This window comes from Neopsephotus bourkii, unplaced genomic scaffold (genome assembly GCF_033783945.1).
Source record: "Neopsephotus bourkii isolate Nb327-2 ecotype Australia unplaced genomic scaffold, CSIRO-AGI_Nbou_v1 NB_140, whole genome shotgun sequence".
Lineage (NCBI taxonomy): Eukaryota > Metazoa > Chordata > Aves > Psittaciformes > Psittacidae > Neopsephotus > Neopsephotus bourkii.
The window spans coordinates 477,228-497,339 of NW_026900657.1; the positions used below are offsets into that span (position 1 = coordinate 477,228).

The following is a 20,112-nucleotide window of genomic DNA, read 5'->3' on the forward strand; positions in this document are numbered from 1 at the left end:
TCAACTGTTTTGTAAAGAATTGGAAGTCAACATTGTAAACCTGCATTCTTTCCTAATGATTCGTTTAAGAAGGTACTTAGGCTGAGAAGTTACTTTTGAAAGATCTTTTTGCCTAATGTATGAACTTCTGTTACTGCAAAAAAGTCTGAATAAAAAATAATTTGGTAGTTATCTTCTGTGCCCCTTCTATCCCCTGCTTCATTGTTTGGGTTCAACTGCACTGCTCAGTGCAGTTCTGTGGGCAAAGTCTGCAATCTTGCTCTGTCTGTGTAATTTGGAATTGCCAGATGCAATGTGAATAGGAAAAAAGCAATACTAGAGAAACTTCTTTTTATCTTGATCAGGTATTTGAATAAACATATTTTTCATTGAAAAGTGACACTTTAAAAAATACATATGGAAAATATCTGAGGTTAATAATGCAGTAGAGGAAAATATATGGATGGGAATAAAACAGTGCATCAGATACATGTCTCCATGTTTGGTGGGTGTCTGTTCTGAACAGCTGTGATGCCATGTTTCACAAATGGATAATCTACAATAACATACAAATTTTTCTGGCATGTTGACTTTTTTTAACATAAGCTTAATCTTAGCCTTGATTAAATTGCAAACGTAGATCATTTGAGGGCTACTAAGACTGGTGATATTATGCAACAAAAATGAGTTTATGTGAAAGTCAGTAGCAACTCCAGCAAAAACACTCTATAAAAGAGAATATCAGAAGGTGAAAAGATTGCTCAGAAATCTAAAATGCTTTTAAACAAGATTAAGATAAGGACCATTAGGGTTCATGTTGCCAACCTGTCTGCATTAAGATATATCTTGCTTGATGCCTGCATCTTAGATGATTCATCCAGTATGTGTCATATCAAAGTCAAGGTATTCAGCAAGGAGAAAAATGCTAATGCTTATAGATTTTAGTGATAATCCATCATGATGAATTAACTGACCTTTAGTAGCTTTTCTACAAAATAAGCTTTGGCCAGTGATGTTAATGTTGGGGTTTTGTTGTGTTTTGCTTGGGTGTGTTTTTTTTCTATGAGGCATTGTTACTGAATTTGTATGTATCTGCTAATTGTTGAGCCATAACTTGAAAGTAACATTTGTAAAATAATGTAGTTGCCCAAAAGGGTTTGAATGGTGGTTTTCAAACAGTAAAACTTAACAACTGGAAAGTATTCTTCTCTTGAGAATCCAACATTTGTTTACTGCTTTTTTTCTTTTCTGCTTACACCTTCAAGATCTAGTGTTCTCCACTGACTCGGATTAATTGTATTTCATTTGTATTTGCTTTCTTTTACAAAGCGTTAACTTTTGAAGTTAAAGCAGTCTTGCTCAGCAGCTGCACACTGTTGCTGTGTATTTTGCATTATACCGTATCAAATAGTTTTGTAGAGGGAAATGTCTTGGACCTGGCAGAACTATTATGTTGTATTATATTCCTATTAACATATAGGTACAGCCCAATTAATGCTGCATTGCATTTGCTGCTCCCCTTGAGAATTTTGGGGTGAGATGATAATGATACATATATAGTAACTTCAGCAAAATATAAATGCTGAATTTCACATTTGAGTTGCTATGTATTTCATCTTAAGAGCAGCTAGTTCAGAGATTAGGTTCTGTCAGTCTTGTCCCATTTACCTGTTTCCTTGGCTGATCATGTTCTCTTCAGTGAGAACAGTCAGGATTCGGTGACAGTAAATCCATTTGGACTGGAACACCTCTGTTGACTGTCTTGGTTTCCTTTCCATGTTTAAGGTATCAGCCAAAGCTGTAGTGAAGTTACAGACAAGTGCTGTTCACTGGTCTGTTGACAAAACCATTCTTGGTGGTATTACACAACTAAAGGCAGGCAGACCTTAACATCAGTTAACTCTGAGCAGCATAGAGCCTGGCAATAGATGTAACAGAGCATGGCAGTAGGTATAACGTGTGCTGTTTTCAAATAGATTGAGAATCTTTGGGTTCAGTCTAGGTAGTTGTTTGGAATCAACAGGAGGGACCTCAGTTTAACCTCTTGCTATTGCACTCTCCTGCCATTGTGGAGCAGTGCATCTGCATTGGATATGAGCCTGGATCCTTGAATGTGCTATTTCCTGGCCTGAACATAAATGTGCCACCCCTACATATGACAGGCTGAGAGAGGGATACAGTTTCTGCATTAATTCTGAATGTCTGGCACTTCTTAGCCTAAGACAGACCCCTTTCTTACTGAGATTTGTATGAGGTTGGTAGAATTGTTATTTCTTTTTCAAGAAGCCTGTGTCAGAGTGTCAGAAAATGCATCAGTTGTAAGACCGAAAAAAGAACAAAATATTTTAATTTGTAGAAGTTTGCTGAAACACAGTTTTGTAAATAAATTATAAGAAACCCATTTTTTTTTAGCTGCTATCAATGAAAACCCCAACACTGCCTTCAGACAACCTTTACTTATTTAATAAATTACTTCAATAAATTTACAAAAGGTGGTAGTCTGTTTAGCCAGGCCTATTAAAAGCATTAAGATTTGAACACTGGCTGTTAAAAAGAGTAAATGGCAATATCACAAAGTTAAACAAATGCCAAAAAACATTTTCCAGGGTACTGGGATTGTAACAATACCATTAATGAGGGCAAAGAGGTTTTAATGCAATTTGCACATTCTAAAGTTTCAAAAAGAGGTTTTGAGTTAGTGCATTATTAATGTTCTGAACATCTGGAACTATGCAAGAGCCACAGACATTGAGCAAGTGCAGGGTTTCCCCACTAGGTCTGATGCTGACTGATTTCCTCCCTAGCGAAAAGCTTGTTTTAAGAAGTCTGAGACAGTAAAATGACAATATCCAGATAAGAGATAAACATTCCACAGTGTCTTTTGGCTTGTAATGTGTTTGGAGGAAAAAAGTGGAAACCATTATGTTTGTGCAGTTAAAAGGTGAATTTGAAATTAAATGGGAAAACAGTTATTTGCACCAGAGATGGTTGCTCCATGGTGCAGTCACACTGATTGTGGAGTTCTTAGGTGAGGAATTATGCATTATATATTATTATGGGTGGGTTCCATTAGTTTGCTTAATTTTTTTAGATAGGTATATTTAGGTATTATATGCAGGACTAAATGCTTTATCAAGAGTAATATTCTTTTTAATATTCTTGTTGACAGCTGTAGGAGTACTTTGAAGAAGAGATTTACTCCTGTGTGTAAACCTTTGCAAGATGTAGGTATCTGTTTGCACCAGGTATCTTTTATGACAGAAATTTGTTCCTTGAAGATACATAAACGTTAACTTTCTGCATATTCTTAATGATGGAAAATATGATTTACATTGTTATAGCTTAAAAATTATACTGGCAAGAGAATGTTTCAATGGGTCATCTAGTATTAGATGTTTTAACTATAGCTAATATCCAACATCACATTTTTGGGATGAAAAGAAAGGAAGCCTTCAAACAGGCTGGCATGTCACAGGTAAGTTATGAAATAATTACAAATTAGTAATGATACTTTCTGCACATCATTTGCTTTCTGCCCTCAAGCAGAAGGCATTCTCTTGTTCGAGAAGCCTTATCTGTTTGAGCCAAACAGCTTCAATGATGCTATTACACTATGTAAGAAACCCTAAAACCAAGAAAATACTTCAGAGAATAGAATTCTGCCATCCTTGCTATATCACGTTATGTGAAAGTATCCAACAATGAAAGAAGAGCAAAATGTTGGAAGAGTAATCAAACAACATGTGAGAAGTTCTCTGGGTCTCTTCCCTGGCACTGTCCACTCTGTGCAATACCCCCTGGAAGCCACTGGATCTTTGCCGGTGACTGTGGAAGCTGAGGTGGGGCTCATAACACTACAGTGACCCTTCAGGTTTTGTTTCTTTTTTTTTCAAAAGAAAGGCTTATTGCCAGATTCTGAAGCTCTGTCTGCATTACTCTGATGAAAATCTTGGTAAAGTGATTTCTGTCTGAGGGGGCATAATTTGGGGAAAATGTGATCTAAAAAAGCAGAATTACAAAAAGTTGAAACCTGTGCATTGCAACATTTGTACGTTATAAACCCATATGGGTAGAATCTTGTTTTACTTGTTGTCCACTATTGTTTCTTCATTGCTTGCTTTTCACTTCTACTCTTCACTGATACTTTTTTCTCTCTGATCTTTATCTCAGCTTCTTCATCTTCTATGGTTTTATTTGCTCCCATTAATCATATACAGTATCTACTTTCAGATTTATTCTCTATTTTTCCATAATTTGAACATTTAAATGCCTGTAATATAAGCTGTCTAGATATTGGGGCCCTCACATTCATCCAGAAGAACATTTTTCAGGTTTGGTGTGCATTATCTGAGGTGTCTTCTGACAGCTCCAATAGCTCCTGTAAATCTTAATGTGATTTCTGAAGTCTACAGTTTCAATATTTCCCATTGACTTGGGCATGGCAAAGACATGTACGTAAAAATCACTGTGTGCTGTGGAAGACTTCAACCATTCCATCACTATGGTCTTTTCTCTGCCTCAGGCACTGAAGGCTGTTGTGGTGATATTGGTTCAAATAGAAAGACAGTAGCAGAAGGAATAGTGAAGTTTGTACAAAAAGAATTAGAATAAGTTTTTCTATAGCCAGGTATATATTCATCCTAAAGTTATGCTGGCAAGCCTCCTTCTTTCTTGTCATGTGTTCAATCAAGTTACTCTGCTAAACTAAATCTGAAGATGGAGCTACGTACTTCATACTACACAAGATAACTTCTTGTGTAATTATAAAAGCTGCAGCAAACATACCTCCTTGAAATATGAAAGCTGAAAGTGCTCAATTATCCTTCAAAGGAATAATTGAAGTGCAATATAGTTGAAGTTCTAGATTTTTAAAGCTGTTGCTTGTTTTGTTATGAATTTATTAGAATGTTTTCACTTAGGATTCTTTAACCTCTCGAGTTGTTTGTGTCTGGGGTGTTTCTGTGCGTTTCTTCTTTCTCTGCTGCTTGGTTACTGATGGCTGATTTCAGTTTTGACCATCCACATGTGTTACTCACAAAGCAGGCCAATAAAAATGTTGATCCTTGGGCTCCTTCAAAGATAAAATTTTATCTTTGGGGAGTGATAACTGACAATCTGAATAGTTGCACAATACGTGTTTTCGTTCTTAAATAATATGACAGGATCCTAGATACGTGCACTGGTTATTGGGTAATTTTCCCGGTTTCTGGGAAGTCAGAGACAATCCAAACTTTAGATGTGCTTAGAGAAGTTGGAGGAGGTGATCCAGCAGCTTGCTGCTGAATGACAAAGTTCTTCCCCCTTCTCTTGTGATCATTCTTGTGCTACTTTGAATTTTGTATCAGAGATTTGGATCTCTAGAACAAAAAAAAAGTTTTTATCCTTTTTTTTTTTTTTTTCCTCTGGTTAGTTTTCTGCTGGCTTTGTGAACTGAGTTGGCTCATCTGGAGTTCACAGAAGTGTCAGAGATAGCTCAAGGGAAGAGATGATACTGCACGCTCAAGGAAGGGAGCAGCATCATTCCTTTTACTGCTCAGTCTCAGGGATGAGATATTACTGTGCTTTTTTACACAGTTTTCAGTGATTGACCTTAATATGAGAATCTATAAAGATACTCATTTGGAAATTCTGAACTCTTTATGAAATATGGTTTATGTTATAAAGTTGTTGGTATGAAATTACAGCTTTGTTAACTGAGTCTCTGCTGCATATTAACCAAATAAACTGCAGAGTTACTCAGGTGAATATTCAGGGTGAGTGGAAATTTGGGTGAGGTGATACAAAAGGAATGAGCTGCTCTAACTGCTTGTTCTGTGGAAGCCTGCAGAAACTGTGGGAATGGAGGAGCTGTTTGCTGTCTGTATGTACTGCTTATTGCAGTCAGACATTCTAAACATGGACAGTCTTCTGGGTGCGCAATGACTGTGGTGCTTGTGTTCTAGCAGCTCAGTGCTCTTGGCTCAGGGGAAATTTCTAGGTGTGGTTTGAATCCCACCTTATCTTTTTGAATTACTGGCTGCAGAAATGAACAAATATACTTTCTGTGGCTTACTGATCTGCTATGGTGACCAGCAGGTGATGTGCAATTATTCAAGTGCCCTGTGGCACTTGCTTTTTACATGGAGCAAATATACTTCCTGATAGCATCTGCACATCATATAAAGTAGAATCCGTAGCGACAGTCTGTGGCAGATTATTGGGTATTATGTCTAAAAAAATCATATGCCGTGCTGGTAGATGAGTGTTTTGCTTGTGACTTTCACACCCTGGGAGCTGTGCAGTTTAATATTTTATTATGCTGTTAGTTTAAATACTCTGAGCATACAGCATCAGGAAAATAAACTGAAAATCTAGTATTGTTTTGCACTTCTGAGCTCTGACTTGTCAAAGTGCTGCAAGCTGAATTGTTGTGTCTAGTTAACACATGCTCCAATTTCCCTTGTAATTAACACTTCCTGCTCACTTATTTTTCTTACCACTCCAGTAGTATCTGCATTGAAAATGAGCTTTCACAGTCAAGAATTTTGCACTCTGTGAATCTTGGAGTCCAAATAGTAAATAACAATTACAGTCATTGTGTCTTTTTCCTCAAGAGCTTTTAATGAAGGGGAGAGAAAGTGGGATGGAAAAAGTTATTAATAAGGAACAATATACATAAGCAACATTATTTTTAAGAGGATAGTGTGTCTTGCACAGGTTATTTTGGCATTACTGTTGTTCTGAACCATTACAGCCTACAGAGTTTCTGGTCTTTTTGGTGTTTCTGAGAGATTCACCGCCTGATGTGGCGGAGATGTGAGCGACTTGTGTGAAAAGTCATATATTTCATTGTCTCTATATATAAGATAAAATATACTTAAAAGCATGTATTTAGATATCATGTTCTGCATCAGCAGTGTAGCAGCGTATACAAGAATATGAATATTAAATGTATTGAAAGGGATTCTTGGAATTTTCAAAATTCAGAACAATTCTACCTCATTGGAAAGTTGGGATAACCTTGCCTTAAAATCAAGTCTTAACTTTTAGCCTTAACGTTTCCAGTGAGGTCAGTGGATTTATGGTAAAGTTTGTGTTTACAGACCCTGCCTTCAGGATTTCCTCCCCAGCAGTGGAGTCTTTCTGTGGGATAGAGAAGAGTTTATGATTCATTCTTATTATTCATGCCCTTTTACCTATGGAATCCTATCTTATCTCTTGTTATAGAAATGTTACAGTTAACAGTTATATACTTAATCACAGATTACTGTGAAACTTTCGTTCAGTGAAGTCTTTGAATAGCTTCTTGCTGTGTGAGATTAATTAATTGTTTCTTTCTTAATTACTTCTGACTGAAATGTGTTTCTGCTACTGGTGGCATGGGTAAGGGTCATTGTTGGCGTTGTCAGGATTGCAGAAAGTTTTTTCACTTTGCATTTCTGTATTTGAACATTTGTTTGATTCTTTGCCGTAGGTGTGGAATTGTACTGATTTTTCTTGTGTAGTGGTCCTGCGTCCCAAATGTCAGATTTTAGATTTCTTTAAGAATAAGAGTTGTTATGGGTTCCCTGCTATCATAATTTATCATTATGTCATTACTTATTCAGAGCTCAACATCAGGCATACAATACATGATTGTTGCTGAGAAATTATCTGATGATATGTGCACTGATTTGCTGTATAGCAGTGAAAAATGACTAAGCTGTCTGAGGAAGTAAAGGAATATTAATCTTTCTTAAAATGCCATAAAAACTACAGGTGTAAAATGGCTTCTATGAATATAAAAATATATTCTCTGTTAGTGTTAATAGAAGACTAAAAGCTAAAACCTGTTACTCTCCCACCCTTGGTGTCAGTTCCCCATGACAGGCATCTGCCTGCCCCCATTTACTGTGTGAGTATTCATAGACTTGGTCAGCCTCATGCCTGCACGTCTGTTGAATCAATTCTCCCAGATGGTACTGTGTTTCACTGCTCATGTGCCACTAAGACAACCTTGTCCTTTTTTCCTCTTTATTCCGGGGAAAAAAAAAGGTCAAAGATGAGTGAACTTGGGTTTTGGCTCATGATGGGCAGCAGTGAAGATTACTGACTTCATGAATGAACAATTAATAATTTGGGGTTTGATTCTGGACCAGGATCTACACAAGGCTTTTAAAAAATACTTTTTTTCTGGGGAGCTTTCTTTGTGTGAAGGATTGCTCCCTCACTGGAACGTGGAAGTGTAATGATAGCCTAGGGTGAATGTACAAGCAGTTCTGGTAACACAGAAAGCTGTTGTCTTGGTTAATTTTAAAACCACAAAAGAAACCCTGTTTTGAACCAGGTTGTTTAGAAACAGCTGTGACGGAGCTCAAAGATTGAATGCTTCAAAGGCTATCCAGATTGTTCTGTGGTAAAACAGACTGGGGTTTTGGGGAAAAGATTTTATATAAAGAAGCTTCTTTAACTGTAGAAGCAACATATTAACCGTGTTATTCTAGAGTCTTTGGCGTGCAAAACATTTCATTTTTCATTACTGTTGTCGCCGTTCACATATTCCATTATTTAAGGAGGTTATTGAAAAATTGATGGTATGTTGGTACCAGAGAGACATCCTGTAGGCTGCAGTGTTGATTTATGGCACATGGAACACAGTTCAGTGCTTCAGTTTCCTGCTGGTGAGCGGCACTTTGTCATTGTCCCTAAAGAAAAATCATACCAGTGAAATCCCCTGTGTTTCCCCCAAGTTGAGTGATGCATACTTTTCCTTTGAAAATGAGTATGAATTATTCACCTTTTATTGTGCTGGAGTGTGCACATGGTGATCAGAATCTTGTTCATAATACGGAGTTTTTCACCATGTTCAGGGTTTAGTTTAATTATGTAGTTGAGTTGCACAGTAGCTTTAGTATTTTTATCTTTCTTCCCCCCTCACAGTGTGGCTGCCAAGCCTGTGTGGGTTAGCACAGGTATAATCCTGCATTGCCTAGTATGTGTGGCTATCTCAATATGTTAGTCTTAGTCCTAAATATTTGAGTTACTTTCACAGGTGTTTAAAATTTTCCTTGGGAAAATAAGTACAGTACTTCTGAACTTAAAAGGATAAAAAAAGATACTTCCTCCCCCAAGTTCTTGAAAATCACAGACTCTTACATGGCAGTGAAGAAACGGTAAGAGATCTCAAAGTGGAAAACCTCATGAAATAGCACATGTAGTAGTACTGCAGATTTCCAGTTGAGGGCAGCTTTCTCCCAGGAGATGTGTTGAGGAATGATATAGATCACCTGTTAGGAAAATGAAAAGACTGCATGATCTTTCTTCATAACTCTGAAAGAGATATGGCTTGGGTCGAGGTCCCTTCACCACTCCCTGGATTCCATCTCTGGACTGTCAAAGTCTTTCCAATACAATACAGTTTGTCTTACAGAAGAGAATAACCTGCTAAGCATACATCAACTTCAGCGATTAGATGATCAGGGTACTGGAGCACCTCCCATATGAAGACAGGCTGAGAAAGTTGGGGCTGTTCAGCCTGGAGAAGAGAAGGCTGCGTGGAGACCTCAGAGCAGCCTTCCAGTATCTGAAGGGGGCCTATAGGGATGCTGGGAAAGGACTCTTCATAGAATCATAGAATCATAGAATAGTTAGGGTTGGAAAGGACCTTAAGATCATCAAGTTCCAACCCCCCTGCCATGGGCAGGGACACCTTGCTCTAAACCATATTACCCAAGGCCTCATCCAACCTAGCCTTGAACACTGCCAGGGATGGAGCATTCACAACCTCCTTGGGCAACCCATTCCAGTGCCTCACTACCCTAACAGGAAAGAATTTCCTCCTTATATCCAATCTAAACTTCCCCTGTTTAAGTTTTAACCCATTACCCTTTGTCCTACCACTACAGTCCCTAATGAAGAGTCCCTCCCCAGCATCCCTATGGGCCCCCTTCAGATACTGGAAGGCTGCTATGAGGTCTCCATGCAGCCTTCTCTTCTCCAGGCTGAACAGCCCCAACTTTCTCAGCCGATCTTAATATGGGAGGTGCTCCAGTCCCCTGATCATTCTCGTGGCCTCCTCTGGACTTGTTCCAACAGTTCCATGTCCTTTTTTTGTTGAGAACACCAGAACTGCACACAATACTCCAAGTGAGGTCTCACAAGAGCAGAATAAAGGGGCAGGATCACCTCCTTTGACCTGCTGGTCACACTGCTTTTGATGCAGCCCAGGATACGGTTGGCTTTCTGGGCTGCAAGCGCACACTGAAGCCGGCTCATGTTCATTTTCTCATCGACCAGCACCCCCAAGTCCTTCTCCGCAGGGCTGTTCTGAATTTCTTCTCTGTCCAGCCTGTAGCTGTGTCTGGGATTGCTCCAACCCAGGTGTAGGACCTTGCACTTGGCATGGTTAAACTTCATGAGGTTGGCATCAGCCCACCTCACAAGTGTGTCAAGGTCCCTCTTAATGGCATTCCTTCCCTCCAGCATATCAATTCATTAGGGACTGTAGTGATAAGACAAGGGGTAATGGGTTAAAACTTAAACAGGGGAAGTTTAGATTGGATATAAGGAGGAAATTCTTTCCTGTAAGGGTGGTGAGGCACTGGAATGGGTTGCCCAGGGAGGTTGTAAATGCTCCATCCCTGGCAGTGTTCAAGGCCAGGTTGGACGAGGCCTTGTGTGGCATGGTTTAGTGGGAGGTGTCCCTGCCCATGGCAGGTCGGTTGGAACTTGATGATCTTGAGGTCCTTTCCAACCCTAACTATTCTATGATTCTATGAACATACTGTTTTCCCTGTATTTTTTAATTATTGGTTTCTTTTTCCTGATCACAGAAAAAAATGTTCAATATTTTATTTTCATATTTATATATATTCTGTTTGCAATCATTGTGCATTGAAACTTTAGGAAAGTGAGACCAGACAGAAACTGATAGGGAGTTAGTTCTTTGTAAACCAGGTATGGTTCAAAAAAAGCTTGGAAGCTTCTTTGCATTGCTTGTGGTAGCCCCATGATGATTATAAATAGGGAAATATGCAGCAGAAAGGAGCCATAGCCTCTCCTTGATAAGAATAGCATCTCTGTGTGGCCTGTTTCCATTAAAATGCTGCATTGAATCAGTTTCTTTTTGGCACATAAAGAAAAGATTACCCGTGCATATGTATTTATACAAGCTTTTGGTATTTGTCTCCAGTTTCCCATTAACAGTGGGAAATTAGTATTCTATTTTATGAGTAGATTTTACTTCACAAATAAAAACTTTTAGGGACAGATATTTTTATGTTCTCTTTAAATGAAATCTGTTAGAAATTGAGAAAATTTAATTTGAAATTTTAAATATCTTTTTTTGATGACTAGGTGCTTCAGTATTTTGTATCAGCTTAGTAATTTAAACGAATGAATTTTAAATATCTCTCTGTATTATGTTAGATACTTCCCATAACCACAAAGAGGTTTCTGTGAATCAGTCTATTGCTTAACCTTTCATGAAAATCTAATTGAGTGCAAACAACTGCTTAAATAATTCAATGGTCTAAGTTATTCTTGGCTGGTGGAGCCCCAGCCCCGTGCAGTGCAAATGTCTGGGTGTCAGGCTAAATTGAGGGGTTTTCTTTTTTGGTCAGGAATGCATTGAGAATAAAATCACTGCTGAAAAGGTGTAAAGGTTGATTAAAAATGAAAAAAGGCACAAAGATGAAATGTAAATTGATTCTGCAGCTTGGGAAATGACTGGTGGCCGAAAGACATGTATTCTTTCAGTCCTTTTAAAAGCAGGTAATATTTTTGGTGATGTTGATAAATGTTATTGGGTTTCATTGCTTTCTTTTCATACATATGACCTTTTATTCTTCTTAAGGGACATTGTGCTTTTTATAGTGCTATTTTTAATAGTTCTGGAGTGCTATTCCAAATTCGTTTTAAAGTTTTGGATAACGGACACTAGATTTTACAGGTTCATTGGCCCAGATATTTTCCCTCCTGTTTCTGGAAAGAAACTCAGTGTTTTTCTTTCACACAAATCCTTCCAGACAGTTACCTCTGGTCCCTGAAATCTTTTATTCCCGTTTCACTACTCTATTTACTTTCTTCCTTCTACTGTTTCCTTTGTGTTCACTTTTAACCAGAAAGGACTATTTCTGTTGTTGCTGCTGTTGGGCTTTGGTTTTCGTGTTTTGTTTGGTTTTAAAAGTGCAAATGGAATTAATTACTGATCTCAAGCCACCATGTTGGTTTTGTAAACTGTTGTTTCCCCCACACTGAACAGTTCTAGTTGTTCTGGATGTCAGTTACCTGGGGGATTCTGGGTCATTTAGTACATAGGCTTGGCAATCCTTTTAGTTCACAGGACTGTTAAATAACTTCTACTAGTTGAATACTTTTCCAAACCATCTTAGTTGCTAAAGAACCTGTAATACCAGTATGTAAGTGATGTGAAAAAAGTGGGTGGAGTTTGGCCAGATACATTCTCCAGGGCTACTTTGAAATAACCTGTGTTTAAGGCCTTTAGTGTGTAACATACTAAATGCATTTATTAGTGACTGAATGTATTTTGGGATTATCACTAATATAGAGACAGTTTCATTCTTTCATAATAGAAGTACAGCATTCACCCAGGTATTCAACCATCACGCTGAACGGACCAGAGCTTTGGGACAGGGGGAGAGTGGTTTGAAAAAAAGTTACAGCTGTAGCTAAGCAGCTGACTCAGCAAAGTGCAGCATCCTGGAAGCTTATTAAAGGTAATGCAATACCTGTGGAATTAGATACATTATAAAAACGTCTGTGCCTTGAGATCATCAGAAGATTACTTTAGTGGAAAATGTGATGTTCTCCATCCTAATAGCATAAATTTGTAGAAGGATCTGTCAGTGTATGGATTTTTACTTTTCTTTCACTAAAAGGAAGAGAGGAGGAAGCCAGTGCAGATGCAGGTTGATTTGTCCTGTGATATATAAAGCAACCTGTACTGTTCTTTCTTTGCAGACACTCCAAAAACATTTTGTAGTAAGGCGAGAAAACTGCGTATCTTCTTGACATTCTCTCTGAATGTGAGGGGTTTCAGTAGGTGCAGAGGAAATAAAAACTCCTTGTTTGGTTTTGACACCTGTTATTTTTCTGTCAAGGTACTTGCACTGCATTCAAGCAAAACATTTGATAAAACTCGATGTATGAATTTGGTATCTGCACTCCTCTGCCTCCTCCACTTCACTGTCGCCTCCTGTTGCTTAGATAAGATAAAAGCACTCACTGAAAGGCTGAGTTACTCAGTGCCTTGAAGCAAAGCAGAGTTTATGAGATCAGTAGGAGAGTAAAGATACAGAAATTAGTGTCTTCTGTTACTGAAGAAGTTATAAATTATATTTGCAGCTAATATAAAATGTACAGAAAAACCATTTGAAACATTAAGCACACTGCTGGTGAGGTCTGACATAGTATGTTTTCAAAAGACTGATTTCTGCACATTCTTATTGATAGACAAAATACTTCTAAAATGTTTTACAAAAAGCAAAAGGTACTTGTTACTATCAAGTATTATTGTTAGATGTTTGGAGCACTGTGTGTAGGTCATGAGATTATGTAGCTTTTGTTGGCTACTGAATCACTTAAAGTATCCATCAGGTGCAGATTTGCATCTCCCATGGTCTATTTTATGGTGGTTTTGTTCCCTTTTGTGACATGTTCTCAAATTTGAAATGCTGGTGAGACTTCAAGTGTTACATACTTTAGAAAGGTGTAAGACCTTATTAAGGTATGTTTAAGATATGCAGGGATACCTGTTTCATTTTTAGAAATGTAAGTATGGCTCAGATGAGAGCGGATGAAGCACTAAATTAAAGATTAGAGCACCATGTGTTGGAAAAAGTTTTATTATTTTATTTAAAGGAGTAGATTTGACTTTTGTTCCCTCATCCTGACTAGATTGGAATTGCTTTTGGATAAATTTTCCTTGCTTTGTGGTTGATTTTGTGTACGTGGCGAATTTATGGCCTTTTTCAGAATGTAAGATTGTGAAAGGGCTAGAAGAGAGGTGTAGTTGGATGCAGGTACATATGTCTTCAGCTTCTTAAAATGTTTTTGGTACTGCAAAGGTAAAGAATAAATCTGTAGGACAGTTCCAAAGTTACATGGAAAAAGAAACTCTTTAATGGGAGAATCTGTAATTTCCCTAATCTGTGCACTAGAAAAATAATATAATCTATTTCGGTTTTGTAGATGTAAAAGTGTATTATTCCCCATCTGCTAGAGCTTTGGGGGATCCCTTTATTCCATGTTTTAAGTCATTAATCTACATGTCTGTAGTTAGTCTAGATTTCCTTTGGAAATACTTTCTGTAATCATTTATATGTATCCAGTGGGGAATGGCCCAGGCCAGTCTTATCAGTTTTACAAACCATAGCTGGAAACGATTTTAAGATGCATATGTCTATATTACATTTTTTAAAAGCAGAACATGCTACCATGTAACATTATTGAAAATTAAAGGGAAATGCTTGTATTACAAGCTTTTAGCTGCTTCTAAAACCAAGTCCTCCTCTTCCTCACTTCTTTTTATGTAACTAGAATTTTGGTGTCTGTATGTAGAAAGTACATTAATGGACTGATACTTGAAAGAAGATCTAAGAGTGCATCATTATAGTGACACTCTACGTCTTTGAGTGTCATGTTTACGTGTTGGTGGATTGGATGATAACCCCATTTTCTGGACATGACTGCACTTTTAGTCCCGAGTGTAGCACAGCTCTCTTAGTTCTACCAAAGTGGAGTCTAGTGAGGTAAGTCCTGTTGCTCAGCCCCTGTGTTGGCCATAGATGTCTATTTTCCATTGCTGAAGTTTTATGCTGACTGTGAGTAGAACTTCTATTTGACCCTTCAAACACGTTTCCAGCCCACTGGAGACACACTTTGATTTGAAGCAGTGCTTATTCAAAAAGAAAATTCTGGTAGCAAACACATGAAGAGCTCTGCTTGGGAAAAGGCTTTTAGATCAATGTTAGTCCCTTGAGAATCTCTGACTTTTTGCACTAACAGTGGTGCCAATACTGATTTTTATTAAGAAAAACCTAATGGCTGTTTCCTTTCTCCCCTCAGTTAATATTCATATCTGAATAACAATGAAAACTGGAGCTTCATATCATTAAAAAAAGAAAAATTACATAGATACAAGATGAAAAAATACCAAAGTTTGAAGAAGTGGGGTTTTTAATGTATAACAGCAGACTTTTAAGCAGGTTGCAAGATACTTGCGTAAATATTGTGCACCTTGAAATACCTCTTGTTCAGTTATCATTATATAAATATATGGGTAACAAGACAACATAGAGTTTTAAAGGTGCATGAGAATATACACTACAACTGTAACTGATATTTATTATGACACAGGTAATTGTTGTTGAACTAGTCGATAAAGCCAGAGTTATTTTACTCTGATGCTTAGGTCAGTATCCATTTTGTCCTGCACTGCTCTTGAACAGTCTTTCATATTTTTGCTTGTCCTGTTGTTTCCCCAAGCACTTTTTGAAGAAGGGATTATTTCTTGTGTTTTTACTCTGCTGGCAAGGTGCAATCCATTCATTAAGGAATATTCTAAGTAAATAAATTCAATAGCAGGTGCTTATAGCAGGAAAAGAGCTAGGGAGCTGTAAAACAGAATAAGTAACTCACATGTTAACAGTGTTTTCTGTTAGGCCCTCCCTCCTCTCAGGTAATTGCAACTTCAAAAATCACTGCCAGAAGGTAATGAATACTACAGAAAAAGTGCATCCCCAGCAACTTGATTGCTGCAAGTTAACTTCTCAACTTTGCTAAGATGCTGGAAATTACAATGATCTTGCCTTAGGGCAAAATACATTAAACAAGTCTTTGGTCTTGCTTCATGACACGGGAAACCCCTAATGCAATTTTTGGCACTGTATAAAACAAAGCGGCAGATGGAAACGAGCAAAGCTTTTCCTTCGTCGACACAGGAGAAGAGGATTTTTCCTAGGAGCGCGACGTAATGGCAAAGATGTTGAGAAAATAGTTTCCCCCATTCCCAAACTTCAAAAGCGCTTCAAAAACTGCCTAAAAAGGGGGATGCTGACAAAGACGAATGGTGAATCTGAGTACTGAGCTCATAGTTTCTATGATCATAGCTTACAGGTCCTTAAATTGCAGAAAGGAAAAAAAAAAAGATATCAAAGTAAACATCCCTCAGTGGTGCATGGGAAGATGACAGGTTCTTTCTAACAAGATTTTCTGCTCTCCCGGAGGAAGACCATTTGTTAATAAACCATTTTAGAATCCATTTTTAGGGGATTTAATAAAATATACACTGACTGCCTTCTGCTGCAGAAACTATTATTCCCTTGGGTAGAAAAAGTGACTGACTGTGGGCATTAATGGTTGCTTCCTGAGATTTCTGGCATTATGTCGTCCTCCCATTTGCACTTTTTCAACCCAAAGTGAAATAATTTTTCATGAGAAACCTGCACTTGGTTCCTAGCTCTTATGAGGCATGTATGGGTTCTATATTTTATTTATTTGTATCCAGCCATGTCCATAACTCTTGTTTGAGTGTCTCTGTCTGTAGTGTGGGTATTGTGTGTGTTTGTGAATGCTTTCCTGCATACCAGAAAGTTTCCACATCTGGCAGGCTCCATTAAATGGAAGGGGTAATAGCTTTTGTGTGAATTAAATGAATTGTTCCATTCTTGCTGAATATTCAAATAAATAATTCACACATGTCCATCAATAATTGTAGATTTTTCTGTTGTGATGGTTGCCGTCAATTAAACCAGAAACCTGAACCTGTTATGGTCTTAAGAGATACTTGCCTGGAGTGGTTGTGTAACCCACAGAAAACAAGAGATGTTTTCTTAGAATTTGGAGGATTCTTTTCTACTGCTGCCTTTCCAACTATGAAATTAAGTTACACTCTTTTCAAATATGAGAGAAATACGGTGGATTTGAGGGAGTAAGTAATTTTTGTAGGGAATTTTGTCCATTCTGAAACTATCAACAGACTTTGGTTCTCTTGAATGAAGAAACAGTTTTTCTTTAAAGAACACTTCATAAGGGGGGTTTTGTGAAAAATACCTGTTGATTTCAGTATGGGGGATGATGATAAGAGGAGGAGAAAGTCAGGGGTGAGTGACTCCTAGAAGTCAAAACATGGGTAGTTTATTTATGTAAATGTGAAATTCACACATACCCAAATATATCCTTTCTATGTTATCTTACTGGCTTCCTCTTGTCATGCATGGTAAATGGCAGGCAGTGCTGGAGGTGAATTTAGCATATAGATTGCTAAGTGGAGGCCTAGGCAAACATTAATTTCACAGAAGGAAGAATGAAATCTGGAAAGCTAATAGTATTACAGTCACTGGCAGCTCTAGCAGATCCCAAATGGCTGTACTTAGAGGCATAATATGTTTGATTCTTTTCTTTACCAGAATTATCTCCATGTCATACCCAAGAACTAAAGACATAGTAGCAGGCTGTGGATGGCAAGATGGACAGTCATTGCTCGTCATAGTATTACGACCTTTTAGATAAAAGATTACAGATAGGATGCTGCCAGGAAATGACAGAGCTGGTAGCAAAGGGGACAAAAAGTACGACAGACACATTAAGAAGAGATGATTTATTTTAAAGTAACATCTGTGTGTGTAGCAAACTGTTCCTACTATTCATCACTTGGTCTCTCAGGGCTTGCTTGATAATGGTGTCACATCAGTAGTACGCATGTGTAATTCTCTGAACAGCGGTTTGAACAAAGCTGGTGAAAATTCAAGAATAATACAGTGTTTGTCCCCTCTGAACCACATGTAGCTCAGAAGGAGCTAATCCAAATACTTAGTGTTATAAGTTCAGATCATTAATGCTGAGAACATGAAATAATGCACGGGTTCTTGTAAAGAGTCTCATATGAATTTGTAGGTGTTCTCCCTTTAAACTCAAATGTGACAGTTACCATTAGTTCTGCTTCACAGTAACACTTAAACTGGATATTTGGACATTTGACAGATTAATTTTGTAACAACCCAAGCATTCAAGGTGCTGAGATCTTGGCTGGAGTGCATCAGCAAGGCAAGTGGGGCTGGAGTTAAGGCATACTGAGGCTTTCTGAATAATCAACTGGGGCAAGTGCGGGTTCCAGATAGAGCAGTTTTGTATAGCCTGAAGCAAAATACTGAGAAAGTCTTCAGTGTGTGGAGTTGAGGGAAGCACAGACAAATGAAGAGCATAACCCTGATTACAAAATCTGTGAATTTAAAATCTCTGTACATATGAAGCTGGGTAACTCTACTGCACAATAGTTGGTATCATGCTAGTGATCACTGAATAATAAATGGAGTGAAATAAAGTATTTACCTCTGTCCAGTCAATTTCCAGGGTGATTTTAGACTTTGCTTTTTGTAATGCAGTACATTCAGACTAAATGTGGAACAAGCTTATTTGCTTCCAGATTTGAACATGTACCAATTTGGAGTAAAATGTGCACAGTTCAGAATCTGGTAGGTATAACAAAGCTGAAGGCCCTTCAGAAAGCAGAGGAGACTGTTGCTAAATCCTGCATAAATACCTTCTACCCCAATTTACCTATGTAATTTAAAAAATATTGAAGTATTGTGGAAATATATGATATAAAGGCTTGTTTATAATTAACTTAGAATTTGTTTTCAGTCTTACTGAGTAATCAGAAAACCAGATCATTCCTATTTTTTTTTTGGATGACATTCCTCTTGCTTTTTAAGTACCAGAAGATGCTCTTTAGTGACCACTCTCATAGATTTAGAGTTTTGCTTTCAGAACTCGAAAAACTTCAGCTTTTCTAATTAGCAGAATTAGTGGCCATTGTGTTTACAAAGCATTGCATACCTGTGGAGCAGTGTATGGTAGGGAAAGGAAACTTCATTAATACAAACCTGGATAATTTCACTGAAATAAGTATCTTTGAGTACTTTATTTGAACAGTTCAAGTCACTGACCTTTCATTACAGCTCTCCTGGATTTTTCTGTTTGTTTTCAGCTGTTGGACAAATTAAAAGATCGCTGGATGCATACTGGCTTATGGAAAAAGCTGGAGCTGGTGAAAACAGTCATTGCAGAGCCTCAAGGAGGGGCAAAGAGTAACTTTGATGAACTGCTTAAAATATACTATGAAGCAATAAAATTTAAAGGAGAAAGGGGTACGTACTTCAGACATACAAAATAGTTGATACAGAATCTTCAAGTTTAAAATAAAAGGGATTCTTAAAGTGCTTAACAGAATAAGGTATGAATGAACAGTTAAAATAATCTCATTTTAATAAATTATTGTGGTAAATGAGGCAGATTAACTGCTACTTATATTGTTGCATGAGGATGTAGGGAAGTACAGGATGGTGCGTAATCCTAATCATGATGTCCAGAAGGCACTGAGCTGTGTAAGGGTGTGCAGTTGTGCGTCCCACAGGGTGTTAGAGCAGCTTCTCTGAGAGTCAAATTTACTGTTTGTTGCAGAACTGTCAATTGCCATCTTATAGTGCAGCCAGTATAGGATTTCTTCTCAAAAGATTTAAATATCAGTATAGAAGATCAAGTATGGCAAAAAAGACAAATAGTGTGATTTTGGGTGTGCAAAATTCAAGGTTTACAGTTTAGAAGCTTGTTATAGATACATATGGTTCTTGCATAATTAAGTATTACTCTATTATGTAGTGCGAAATTGCTTAGCTAGTTGATACTCAGTATCATACACAATATTACTGACCAAAATGGAGTTACTCTCATCCCTTTAACAAAGAAGTCTGTATTTTTATATCCACTTACCTTTTCTGGACTGATATATGTATATTATGCTCTGTTATGTTTAGCTCTTTAAAGATGTTGGTTTCTTGAAAGATGTTAGTGAAACTTTCTTCTGATACTCAGTTTATCACTGGGAATGATTATATTCCTCTCTGGCTTCTTCAAGATGGAGCACTCCTTATAGCTGTTTGCAGAGGAAAAGTCAGTGAAGGCTTGGATTTCTGTGATGACAATGCCCGTGCAGTTATAACCATAGGTATTCCATTTCCAAATGTGAAAGACCTCCAGGTAGGATACCAGTTGAGAATTGTGCTTTATTTTTATGTCATGTTTGAAACACCACATATGCACAAAATAGTTTTTCTAAATGTGTACCCTTGTATTCCTCCCAAAAGCAATACCATC

At 37.6% G+C, this 20,112-nt stretch overlaps 1 protein-coding gene across 5 annotated transcripts in view; it reads left to right on the forward strand.

Annotated features, from left to right (window-relative positions):
- BRIP1 (BRCA1 interacting helicase 1) overlaps positions 1-20,112 on the forward strand; it is a 119,606-nt gene that overhangs the window by 25,527 nt on the left and 73,967 nt on the right. For all 5 annotated transcript variants that reach the window (XM_061368415.1, XM_061368432.1, XM_061368440.1 and 2 more), the window contains exons 15-16: positions 18,947-19,106; positions 19,874-19,995. In XM_061368415.1, the coding sequence (XP_061224399.1) occupies positions 18,947-19,106; positions 19,874-19,995 (282 nt within the window). The remainder of the gene's footprint in view (positions 1-18,946; positions 19,107-19,873; positions 19,996-20,112) is intronic.